This window comes from Bemisia tabaci, chromosome 8 (assembly GCF_918797505.1).
Source record: "Bemisia tabaci chromosome 8, PGI_BMITA_v3".
NCBI lineage: Eukaryota > Metazoa > Arthropoda > Insecta > Hemiptera > Aleyrodidae > Bemisia > Bemisia tabaci.
Genome location: NC_092800.1, coordinates 34,990,325 through 35,003,669, shown reverse-complemented (window position 1 = coordinate 35,003,669; position 13,345 = coordinate 34,990,325). Strand labels below are relative to the sequence as shown.

The 13,345-nt window shown below is 35.2% G+C and overlaps 1 protein-coding gene across 1 annotated transcript; it reads right to left on the bottom strand.

Annotated features, from left to right (window-relative positions):
• Positions 1-1,419: 1,419 nt before the first annotated feature.
• Positions 1,420-12,524, bottom strand: Cdk9 (Cyclin-dependent kinase 9). The gene is made up of 8 exons (XM_019041077.2): positions 11,989-12,524; positions 10,193-10,413; positions 7,900-7,984; positions 6,799-6,889; positions 5,878-6,044; positions 4,855-4,973; positions 3,612-3,882; positions 1,420-2,891 (listed from the first exon to the last, which is right to left on the bottom strand). Exons 1-8 carry the CDS (start codon positions 12,037-12,039, stop codon positions 2,574-2,576), a joined length of 1,323 nt encoding a protein of 440 aa, XP_018896622.2. The 5' UTR covers positions 12,040-12,524; the 3' UTR covers positions 1,420-2,573.
• Positions 12,525-13,345: the final 821 nt, after the last annotated feature.

The following is a 13,345-nucleotide window of genomic DNA, read 5'->3' as shown; positions in this document are numbered from 1 at the left end:
TTCAATAATTCAACTGAAAATATTATAAAAAAACGGTACCTTACAGAAGTTTTGGTAAAAAAATACTGCAAACTATGCATGTCTCCAGATTTGAGGGGGAGAAAATTTGCCGAAATTGTCAGTTAGCTTGGTTAAAACAACATTGATACCCTGGCTTTCAGCATGGCTACCAACATGCATTAGTAGAAGCGATTTCTACCCTTAATTTTTAGATGGACGCTGACATCTATTTTCCTCTTGATTGGTGCTGAGGCAGTAAAAAAACCTTCGACATAGGATTTTTGTTCATGATTTACTGAAATCGTTGCGCTGAAGGTCTTTAAAACTTGAAAAAAATCAAGCAAAAGGAAATTTTTTTTTTGTCATTCTCATTTAACATCCTGGAATATTCCATTTCCTTAATTTTCCAGATCAGTCCTTACTCTGTGATGTTTTGAAAAACCATTTTCTGATACTTCGACTTATGAGTTCATGTATGATTACTCTTCCAATAGGAAAATCTGCAGACGGAAAGAGCCACTTTGTTAGGGATCTATCGCGCAACAAAAATAAATACTAAAATATTTTTTACACATTTGAAACTGCAAAACTTGGAACTCTCAGGATGGAAAAAAGATTCACTTCGTCCATCTTTTCTTTATAGATGTTTCTGCAGCTCTAAAAATTTAATTCTGTACATTTTATCGTTCAAATCATGGACAGCAATGTGTAAAAATCAACTCTGTCGGAAATATTATCTGATCGCACCCGAGCTTAAGTCAGATTTTTCATTTTAAGTGGCACTGAGACATTGTAAGTAGAACTCATTGTCAAATATAGTCACATATATAATTTTTTACGAAGAATAGGTGGTGATGGATTCACAGTCTTTATAAGCTTTTTTACTATCAGATTCAACTGTGTCACGTTGGCACAAAAATAAACCCTCTCATCAAATTGCTCTAGGCTTTCCATTCACAAAGTACAAAAAATTACGAACAGGGGTCAATCACAAATTATGTAACGCTCCCAACGCTAACAGACATCATTAATTCCACTATGAAGACAGGCAAAAATGTTTTACAAGTGTGGGGGAGGAATAACAAACATTGAGGAAAAGGGTGCGTAATTTGATGACAGCACCTCATGAGAGTGCGACACCCAAACTTTCATATACATAGATTACAATTTACACCTATGTACACATGCAAGGGGGAAAAAATCAACTTAAAGCCATAGAATGACTTATCACAAGAAAGCACTGCTTACTGGACATACTTAACTACTTGACTTGAACTACTCAACTAATTGAACATTTTTGAGAAACACCTCTGGTAAAGTTGGCCCTATTCGAAATGGCAGGTGTGAGAATGCCAGGTATATTATGAATGGCAAGGACTGGCTTGATGCAACAATGGTAAGGCTCCTATGAGATATATATTATTTTCTTACCCTTGCGGTGCCTTTTATAGTGCCTGTTCTTGACTTGTTCTCACCCGTCAATTCAAATTGCACCAGTTAGAGGTTACACTTTTTTAAGTAAAACCTAGAATGTATTTAAAATACGTTTATATTAACACTTATTAGAATATATCACATTTTGACTCATTATTTTGATGAAATGGGAAGAAAGGAGACTATCGATAATTTAAATAATTGATTAAGAGAGACATTTGGTTGAGAACCGAGTGGATGATTAAGTACTATGATTTGACAGCTGCTCAACCTTTGTTTCCCTAAAATGAATGAGACTTGATACCCTTCATCTATCCTTTAATTTATAAACTTGCAGTTTGTCTCCGAGTTGGTTCTGATAGGATTTGCTTTTCTTTCAGTTTTTTATCTAATTTTTCGACATTTTTTATTTCCCGGAACGAAAAACAGCGAGTGGCTCTTTCCCCATCTTTTTATTGGCTTTGTTTACTTCATGAAAAATAATTACTGGGCGTTTTGTCTGATATAGTACATACATATTTTTGAAAAATACTCAAAACTGAAAAAATAACAAATCCAGCCTTCAATTTTTTAGTAATTCAACTCTTAAAAGGAGATGATTTTTCCCCTTTTTCATACGTCTTTCAATGGGTCTGCAGACAAGTTATGAATTGAAGTATTACGCTAGTACGTCCCCCTTCAAAATTTTACGAGAAAAACAAGTCCCACGATGGGAAGTCTAGGAATCACCTCCTAAACAAGATAAAAGTGTACACGATTAAGATTGGTTAAAGGACAAAAATAGAGATGACATCATTTATGAGTCTAACTTTTGTTGGATCAGTGTTGAAAATACTTATTAATATCTCATTCAAGAGCTGAATTCTGCACTGCTCCTTGTGTAAATCGTGTTCTATATAAAATTTTGGAGAGGAAATATGTGATGTTCATTTCAAATTCAGACCTTGCCTAGTGGCCCATTTAGAAGGCTTCGTAGGTAAAAGCACTTGACATACCTAAGCTAATTCAACGATAGCAACAAGGCCGAAAACAAATGATGAACAAAAATAGATCAGATCATATAAAAAGGCCCCGATTGAAAATAACTTAAACTCACAAACAACACAGAGCCGGTGTTGAAAGCAAGAGGAAAGCTACAACTAAAATACTCTATCTTGATAGCCACTTTCGACGGAGGAAGTTGTTGCTCGGGCAGCTGTGGGGTTGATAACCGCAGCTTGCTGGTGGTGCGGCCTCATGTGGCCGGGTCTTCGGGGGGGAGCTAAGTATTCAAACATGCTTTGCGTGTGTTGAGCCAGCATTTTTGACAGATCGCACGGCATAGGGTCTGTCCAGAAGAAATCATGATTAAGAGCTGAGTCGGAGTCCGCCCTTTTACTTGGGTCTAATACTAATAATTTGTCTAGAAGATCACACGCGAATGGGTCTTTGACGTATGGTTTTAGTCTTTCTTTCACCTGAAAAAAAAAAAAAATTGGTTAAAGACTGAAAAAATACTAATTTATGATTTAAAAAATATTTTAACAGGAGGCTTTAGTAACTGTACATTGATGAATACCGGCATCTCTTGTTCTTTCGGAATAAAAGATGAGCAACTTCATCACTGTACAGACGATCCTGCCAGGCATTACGAGTTATTTGTAAAGTACAGCAAAATTGAAGGAAACATTTAGAGGATAGTATAACACAGCTGAATGTATTTTGAGTTAATATTGACCACTGATAACGCATCGATCAATCTATCTATCAACCTATCCATCTATTGATGACATCTATCAGCTCTGAGAAATTTAGAATTTTTGCAGCAAGTTCATTTAAGAAGTCTGAAAGTTTTAGAGTTAAATTTTGAAGGGGGTTATTATAAGACTTTTGGCAACATCCGCATTTTCCTGGACTAATTTCTTCATATAAGAGCTTGAGCTCCCCTGTTTCTGATTGACGAGTCTGAAATAATCAAAAACTTGTGCATGGAGACTAAATTTCCATTCACTTTAATTTTGATAAAATTTGTTGTGGCATCGCAATTCCAGAAGACAGGCAAGTTAAAAAATAGATCTTGAGATGGCGACCAAAAAAAAACAAAAAAACTCTTTCTTCAATTAAAGAAAAATGAAGAGACAAGACAAAACAGAGATAATGGCAAAATTTAACAGACGAAGAAACAGTGAAAAACTTACTTTTCGCTTTTGGTCGCGTGGTAATTCCATTTTAGTATACAATTCTAAGCTGTCAACCCCTGGCCAAACCTCAGGGGTAATAGAGCCGCAGAGTTGAGATATTAATGTCAGCTGCTGTTGCTCGGTATTGCCTTGCATAATTGGTGACCTTGTCCACATTTCAGCCATTATGCATCCAGCGCCCCACAAATCTACAGGTGGGCCATAATTGCGATCGCCTAAAAGAAGCTCAGGTGGCCGATACCATAGAGTTACTACTCGATTTGTGTACCTGAAAAATTTAATGAACCCAATTAAGTGCTTTCAGATCAGATCTTCTTATATGATTAGTAGAACACACATCGGTCCATGACGATAACTATAAAGCCCAATTCACACTATCAAACTTTTCATCCGATATAAGTGAATGAAAAGTTGGATGGAAAGTTGGACGCAAAAAAATTTGATTCAATTACCATTGCAGTGTGATCGTCATCAGCCTGCGGTTCGCGAAGATACAGCTCATGTCAGTAGGAAGATTTCGTTCCAACTTTTCATTCAACTTTCCATCCAATTGGCGCAAGTTTCCGTTCAATTTTTCATCAAATTGTCGTTTTATCTCGTCAGTATCACACTATCCAACTTTTCATTCGACAAGTTGCATCCAAGAGTTGCATGAAAAGTTTGATAGTGTGATGAGAGCATATATATAGGTGCAGGCCGTTGCTGTGGGCAGCTGTGATAGGCTAGTGGCAATGGTGCCCGACTTTATTCTGAACCTACACAGAGAACTAATCCACATTATTCCTTCAAAAATTCTGGACTTGTTCACTTCTAAGTGCAGAATGTTAGGTTTATAGGTCAGGAAATTTTCACTTGTAGTAAGTTTTGTTCTCTTTTAAGAAAAAAAAGGGATGCAACAATCTTGAAAAACTGAAGTTATAACTAATGTCTCGCAGTTTGGCTTGTAAGTTTAATGTCCCTTGAAAAACACTCATTAGACAATTTTTATCGGCTCAAATCAGAATTCCGCTTTGAGAATGGCAAAGGAAAGCCATACCATCCAAAAGAGGCTCAGAACGTTTTTTGCACAACTTTTAATCATTGTAACTTGAACAAGTTTGACTTTCCGACCTATGTACGAAGAACAAAAAATTCTTATTTTGGGATCTAATTAATCCTCAAATTTTTTGGGTCAACCCTGGGAAACCCTGTGATCTCAAAATTCATGTCGATAATTAATTTAAATATGAATGTCACAAACCTATTGGGAGCACTGTTTTTAGAAAAACTAAAAGGTCGAGCCAGTCCGAAGTCGGCTAGTTTTAGAATACCAGTCTTTGTTATGAGCACATTGGCAGCTTTCATGTCTCTGTGCAGGATCTGAGGAAATATGACAAAAATAATGAAAATTAAACATCCAGAAATTTATAGTGAAAAATTTATAGTATTTTATAGTTAAAAATTTGCATGGTTTAAACTTAGCACTTTCCTCATTCACACTTTTTAATTTGGTGAATTCTCATCATGGAATCTGTAAAAAGCCTGTACAGAGAGGTTAAAGTTCATCAAAATAAAAGGAAAATGAAGTTTCAACCGTGCAACTATGTAGTTACTTAAGGTGCTAAAAGCAGGATGGGCACTTATCGTGGTATTCCAGACTCTCAACTGCTAATTAAAATTTTGGAGATGAAACAAGTAGGTTCGAAAATGGTTCGTTCGGAACATTGTAAAATCATACAAGATATTCAGGAAAAGATGCAGCAAAGAGTATCGACAGTGAAACTCCCAAACCACGTAACTTGTTTGTGGTGTTTAAAAAGGGCCGCTTCCACTGTATTTTTTTGAAGGAGAACGAATCGATATCATTCCTTGAAAATACCTCCTAATTTGCATCGCAAAGAAAAGAAACACCATGGAAGTTTTTAAGAATTGACGATGAATAGTTGTAAAAAAAAAAAAAAAACATTTTTCGCTATAGTTTATTGTAATTTTTAAGATTATAAGAGAAACATTATTTGCAACAGAACCGGAAAATTTTCAAGGAGGTAGAGAATGTTTAGATACTGAGCATTGGAGGACGACATTGTTTCTGGGTGTTATATTGAAGTTGGATTAAATTCTCAGCCAAAAGACCTGGTTAACATCGATTTGTTGCCAAAAAAGACATCACCATAGAGCTAATTATATTTTTCAGTGTAATTTTGGGTGTTGAATATCCATTAACAGAATAGAGAAAATATGTACCAAGGGATTAAAAGGAAGTTCAAAAATGAAAATTGTCTACCTTGTTGCTATGAATATAATACAGGCCATTCAACAGTTGCTGCATTACTTTCTTTATTTCGCCGAGACTAAATTTGACATTAATATTTGAAAGGAGTCCTGCTAAGTCATGCTCACAGAAATCGAAGACTAGGTAAAAAGTAGTTTTGTAACGGTTCGATAACGTTGCTGGAAAAGTAAAAATTTATAATTACATTAAGATATACACTTGACCTAGAATTGATTTCTTTTATCTTCGATATTTATAGATTGGTGACACAGTTGTTTTGTAATTATTTTCTAATTTGACTTGTATTAAGACGTTTCATCATGCAAGCTAATGTACCAATTCGTAATAAATAAATAAATGAAAAGAGTCGATTTAAGGTACACAAGGATGGTAGGGCGTCATTTTAATTTCTACTTATTTTTTCTTGTTGAATTTGAGTAGTTGCTCAAGTTTTACTGCTTCTCACCTTGAGACTTTAACTTTCATTTTAAGTACAAACACAACTTTGCAAAAATCGTGCTAACACTGATAAGATGCTGACAAATTATGCATTTTTTTCCTCTTTTTTTTCTTCTCTTTTCTTTTATAGTTAGTTGAAACCAACGTAAGTGATTGATAAATGACTACATTCAAGAGAGAGAAGGTTTGTGCAATACTGAACAATTCTCATTTCATCCTATTTTGATTTTTCCATCCATTCTGCCATGATAGCGAAGAGAGCAGTAAGTCCGTTTCTGTATGAGTCATGGTTAGCACATGATTTTACGTGTCTCGAGGCTTATCCCAGCATTCACTTACTGCTCTCTTTGCTATCATGGCAGCATTTGACACTATGTTTACACTAATATTACACACTATTATTTAGAACGCACCAATCACTAAACAAAACTGAGGAGATCTAGGGTCAAAATGATACAAAATTTGTGAAATTACCTTTGGTGCGGCAAATTTCCAGTAAGTTGACTACATTTTCATGTTTGAGCAACTGTAAAATTTTGATTTCTCGGAGGGCGGTGATTGGAAACTGAAATTAAATAAAAAGAAAACAAATAAAAAGAGAACTTCATTATATATATATGTGAATGCTGCTCTTGATTAAGTATAGACGTGAAAGCTAATTTTCCAATCATGTGCCATTACGTCCGTAACTTAAAAAATTTTCTATGAACTCAGCAGAATATTCATCGTCTTGATTCATTTAGGAAAACCAAATGCAGGGATTGACAGGGTTGCCTTACGATGTGATTAATGAAATTTCCCAAAATTTTTCTGATTTCCCTGACACATTTAAGTAAAATTCTCAGGTGACAATTGAAAACATGCCAGATGATTAAAACGATATAATTTGAAATTGTTTTCAGACAGACTTTGTTGTTTGAGACATCAAACCAATTCTTGAAAGCAAATAAAGGTGACTTGACAAATTTTCTCTGGCATTTTTGTCATTTTCCTTAGCGTTTTCAGGTTTTCCCTGACATTTCCTGGTTTTCCCTCACCGTCGGAAGCATGGATAAAGATATAGATCTTCTACTGAACTTCATGAGTCTTCTGATTGACTTAGCATCAACTGTAAACTCCTACATTGTACGGAAAGTAGCCGCTGTAGTACTCCTGTCTTTATTGGTCAGGACTCGTGTGTCTTTGCTTTTCTGCAAATGAAACAACCTTTAACTTAAGAGCTATTGGTTGAGAATATTTTAGCAATGAGAGTTTTTTTAATGCACTTTTACATAGCCTATATAGTCGAAAAATGCATGTTTTCCATTGCAACTTGAATTGCTGCTCATGTTGTGTTTTCCCTTTTAAAAAACTAATCAACAGTTTTTCGTGAAATTTTCTGTAGTTATTTTACTTGTACAAAATTATTCACGAAAAGTTTCAAGAGTACGTTTTTCTAAGTTATATTTGAGAACATTAAAACATGATTGCAGATTCTGAAACATTGCAATGAAAATGGGCATTCTTCCACTTTACGCCAAAAAATTACTCCTCCCACTAGAGAACAGAGTAGTCAGGGCAAAGGTCATTACTTACCCCTTCCTTTTCATTGTCCATAAGAACTTTTTTCATTGCTACAATTTTTTTCTGCGTCTTCCTATCCTTAGCTTTGAAGACTTCCCTGCAAAGGAACCCAAGAAATGATGTGATATTAAAGACCTTTTGTTAGGAAACTTACATCTATGAACTTAAAAGTAGAACTTTAGAGAAGAATTGAGTAATCCAAAACACATGCGGTAACAGAGTAGCAAGACAAATGGGAATAATACAATTAACGAGAGTATGCTTTATGTTTTGACATCTTTCGCAGTTTTAGACGGTCAGAATTAATGGGTAAAGAGAATTATACTTAAAAAACACAAAGATTGCAAGCACACAAGGATATGTCAACAATTCAGGTATCTTGTCAATGCTATGTTTTGAAAGAAGAATGGAGGGCTGAGCTTTTATATTCTTCTGTGGCACCAATATTCCATCTCCTTTGCAAATCATGAGCTAAATTATTTTTGATACATTCCTGAGTACACTAGACATTTTTTTTTTTTTTTTATTTTTATTAATTTATTGCTATATTAACAATACAAATATGTCACTACTACTACTATGATTCTTAGTATCTATTGACTTATTATTAAATATAAATGAGTTTTAAAAGTAATTCTAGCGGATAATAAGCATTCTTGCTTATTATAAATAATTATTGATATGTAATATCAAAATTATGTGAAATAAATATAAGTATATAATTTTAATTATCTTTAACAGGAGTATAAATAGAGTTATAAATTACTTTTGAGTTGTTGTCATTTTAAACTTATTCCGGTCGGTGCGTCGTCCCTCTATGTTGGTGTTGTTCGTCCTCGCCATTAAGTTAGGCTAGGTACAGCGACCTGTTCCCTAGACTAGTTGTTAGGCAATTAGTACTAACAGCAACACACAGGTAGCACTCAAACCAGATTACCCAATCGTGCCGGTAAGTCGAAGATGTTTCTTCTCTTTAACCGTCTATTAACGATTGAGGTGTTTAAAAGTTCAAGACCTTCGCTGTTTGAGTGAGAATGAAGCCTTTCTTCATATTTGATAACCGTTTCTTTAATTGTTTCTTTAACTGTGGGCATCTCCAATTCTCTGCGTATGTCTTCGTTCCTAACGAACCAAGGAGCGCCTATTATTGTTCTCAAAACTTTTGACTGGAAGCTTTCAATTTTGTTTATATTTGAGAGGCTAGCACAGCCCCATATTTGACATCCGTAGAGCCACACTGGTCGGAGAATTTGGTTGTATAATAAAAGTTTGTTTTTAATAGAGAGTTTGGATTTTTTGTTTAATAGCCAATACATTTTTTTGTATTTGATGTTTAGTTCTTTAATTTTGATTTTAATGTGGTCTTTAAATGTTAGTCTGGAGTCTAGGTATATTCCCAGAGAGCGAGTAACTGGAACTATGGGTATCTGTTCTCCATTAAGGAAAATTGGTAGTGGAGTAATTTTTTTATAAGTGAAAATGATATGGTTTGATTTTTGAGCATTAAGGCTAGTGCCGTTTTCTTCTATCCATTTAGTAACATTATCTAATGAATTTTGTAATTTATTATTGGCTAGGATTAGATTTTTATCAGTTTCTGCTAGTGATGTGTCATCTGCAAAGGTGCCTATAAAGCCTTCTGTAGGTTTTGGGATATCATTAGTGAATATATTATAAAGGATAGGTCCTAGGACACTACCTTGGGGTATACCGGCCGTTATCAAGCAAACTTCCGAGTATGAGTTGTTGAACCGGACCCTGAACTTCCTACTATGCAGGTAAGATTTTAAGAGGTGGTAGTGGTTTTCAGGCAATAGGATTCGGATCTTGTAAAGAAGACCTAGTTGCCATACTTTGTCGAAGGCCTGCGCAACGTCTAAAAATGCTGCTGAGCAGACCTTCTTTTCTTCTAAACTAGACATTTTCTGAGGTTAAAAATGGACAATTCATACTTTCAAATTGATCTCCAGTTTCCTGGCTTACTGAAAATCTAGCCTTGAAGCTATTTTTCCGAAGGCTATGGCGTAAATTGGTGCCTGAAGTAAAAAAAAATATACTTATCAGATTGCCATATGTTATTCATCTCAGATTATATTTTTCTTATAAAAAGGGAACCTAACAGACAGTTCTATTGAAATTTTCAGTGCATATTTTTCAATAGTCCTGGAAAAATAAAATCACAAAAAATTGCGAGGAATTTTTTTTTTTTTATTATTATTATTGAATGTTTTGAACTGTACGACTAAATCGTCATTTTTTGCATACATCCAACAATACTTGGATAAAGAAAATTAAAATGGCTCACCCAAAAGTTCCTTGACCGATTTTTGCGATTTTTTCATACTTGGAGGCTTCATCACAATATTGGAAGTTGTAGTCCTCGATGTATTTTTGTTTTTCTTTGGTTGTCATAATTGAGTTGACAGACATTGAACCCTCCATTCCAGATGTTCCTCCACTCCGAGGCTGCCCCATGTATGAACCGCCCCGACTTGGGGGTGGCATTGGTTTTGACATCACCTTGACCTGGAAATGAGTGTGAGAGAGATGTTAAAAAAAGGGTCAATATTTAAGAAGAAGAAGCCAAGGATTTCTAAACTACTACAGCAAAAAAGTTTTGTGGAAAACATGAAATGGATTAAATACTTTAATCAGAAGCAACCTCACTGCTTTTGACATTGCCTAATTTCCTCTAATTTTTCTATTTTTAACAGAAAACTAAACATCATAACACCCTGAAACACTTTTTGCATTTTCCCTAGATTTTGCGAATTAGAATACAGCCTTTTCTTTCGTTAAAAAAATAAGCACTGCTAAAACTAGGCAATCTTCGCTGATTTGAGTTAAATAAGTCAAAATAATTTGCACGAGCATGTGTTTAAACGCAACATTAAACTCCTGAAAAAAGGTGTTTGCATGAAGGGTTGATGTTGTCACACGTATAGCACTTTCGGAGTGATTTTCATCTTACTCGTTTGAGTTTCACATTTCACAAACTTGCATTAGATAAGTAAGCACTTGTCTCCATTTAACTATCAAGCAAGCGATCATGTAGAAGACCAGGCATTTATAAAATTATGAACAGCATCAGTGTCACCCTGGATCAATCATCAGTTGGTTTTCGCGAGCAGCGACGCAGCACTGTGGAAATGGAAAATTAACGAAGGTGGACCACTTATTGAAACAATGTCAGAATGACAGAACAAACCCTATCTTAACCAATACCCCCTAGACTGACCATACCTACACATTTGTTTTGAGGTTAAAATACATCTGGTTGTAACGTTTTACACGGCTCCTATGGGGAAAACCTGAAAAAAGCTATTTTTCACTCCTTTAAGTACATTTGATGGGGGAAGAATTTTTTCCCTTAAACTTCAAGTATGAAGGCCTTGAATGCATTTAACTTCGGCGGCTGAATCTGTTTCTGGGTGGGAAAAAAAAAATTTAATAGTGGAAGTACATACTACATAGGGACTGCATCCGTCAACGGAATGGAGAGGAGGGGAGGGGGATGTGGTTATCCACTTGAATGTTTTAAATTCTCTGCCAGGAAAGTGATTCAGTGGCAAATTTTTGGTATTTATGTTCCACGAATGTTATACTTCCAAGAAAAGATCACTTAAGGTCACCAGTCATCTCATGTTACTCTTAATTTCACTTATTCACCTCGTCCCATAAGGTCCTGTGTAAAAACTCACAACCTGATGCACTCACACACTCACAGATGAGTTCCCAATGTTTAGGTATGGTCAGTCTAGGGGGTATTGTCTTAACTATGGATTCATTGTATATCAATATCTTAAAGTTTTGAAATAAAAATGTTGACGATCTGCTTGCTGCCAACATGTTTAATGTAGCAAGCGACTTCCATGCCTGGACAAACCTAACCTAACAGGTCCGACCAAATCTGCGTCGGCATGGTCTAATCAAATTTCAGGGCTTATGTTGGACTCCTAATCACTTAGCCACCCGAGAGAAGAATTCTTTCAAAGCCAAAAAATTTTATATCGTATTCTGAAAAATAAACGCCAACAAGGTGCAGGACTCATGGTAGATTTACTTATCCTCATGCTGTTGGAAAATTTTGCAAGCACATACCTTGTTTGATGGTTGAAAACTTGGTTTTGGCTCATCTGAATTGAAGGGCATTCTGCTTCGTTTGTTCGGATGAATCTTGATGATCAGCTAGAAACTAACTGGGTGAGAATCTGTTAAACACTTCTCCCAAACTGTGGAACTTCAAACGTAGACATAGGTTGAGGCAGGATTGGGATGACTTACAGAACTCCTGATGAGCAAAAATCAGACAGTTTCCGTAAGTGTAATTAATAATTGTTTAATTACTCAACTCATTCTGACATTCATTGATTTAGTATGGGACGCAAAGCGTTGGAAAAATTAACAATATGTAGTTGGTGTGTCCGTCCGTTTGATTAGAAGCACAAATTGAAAATGGAATCTTAGAACTCATTCGAATCTTAAAAGAGACGAAAGCACAGAAGCAAAAAGTTCTGAAAAAATTGCAATAACTTCGGCAAAATACATGAAATTCTCCGGAAAAATTGAAAAGTCAGATAACAAATTGTTAGTAAACAATCAAGCGGAGATAACCACTAAACTTCGTTCTTCCGCCAATAGAGTGCGTTAGGTTAGATGCACCCACACGTGTGTCAAACGCCTTCAAACTGGAGAGTATGTAATGAGTTAAAATCAGCACGCACAACAAATCTGCTGCGACAATTGCTGCTTAGCGTATTCGAGGCGTTTTAAAAAATGTTAAAGTCTGACTAAAATCCTTTAATCATCTGTAAATTATTCTCATTACCAAGCATATGAATCGCTTATTCAAAAGTTTAAAAGTCACCATAGATAAGCTAGAACTAAATATTATGAATTATAAAAATCTATATTTATTCAAGAAATTCATTTCGAAGCCTGAAGTGAAACAAGCATTCATTCATTGCCACATTTAAGAATCCTTGATGTTTTAATTTTTTTAGAAGAAAACTGTAATGAAAATATCAACTTGAAATTTTCGGTGAAAATTATTGAATGAATACGGGGAATTTTCAGTGGAGACTTGCTATTTTTATGAGAAAAAGAAATAAAACATTAGTCAACTTTCCACGTCACATCAATGGAGCCACAATTGGAGACCCCGCACTTTTTTACTTACTTCACCATTGATTTGTTTTTCACGCGAGCAATTTCTTTTTCATGGCTTTTGGACGTTCCTCTTAAGCATGACAAATTGTTTCCTGTAAATCTTCCAGAAATCTTATCTAATTTCATCTCGACTTATTTTTAAATCCATTGCTGCATTTAATTGCAAGTATTTTAGGTCAAAGAAGATGGGTAAAAACAAATGATGACACGCAGCACCCAGTTGCTCGACAGTGATTTTCCTTGGACGGTAGTTTTGTATAAACTTCATTCCAAAATAATAATTGGTCAT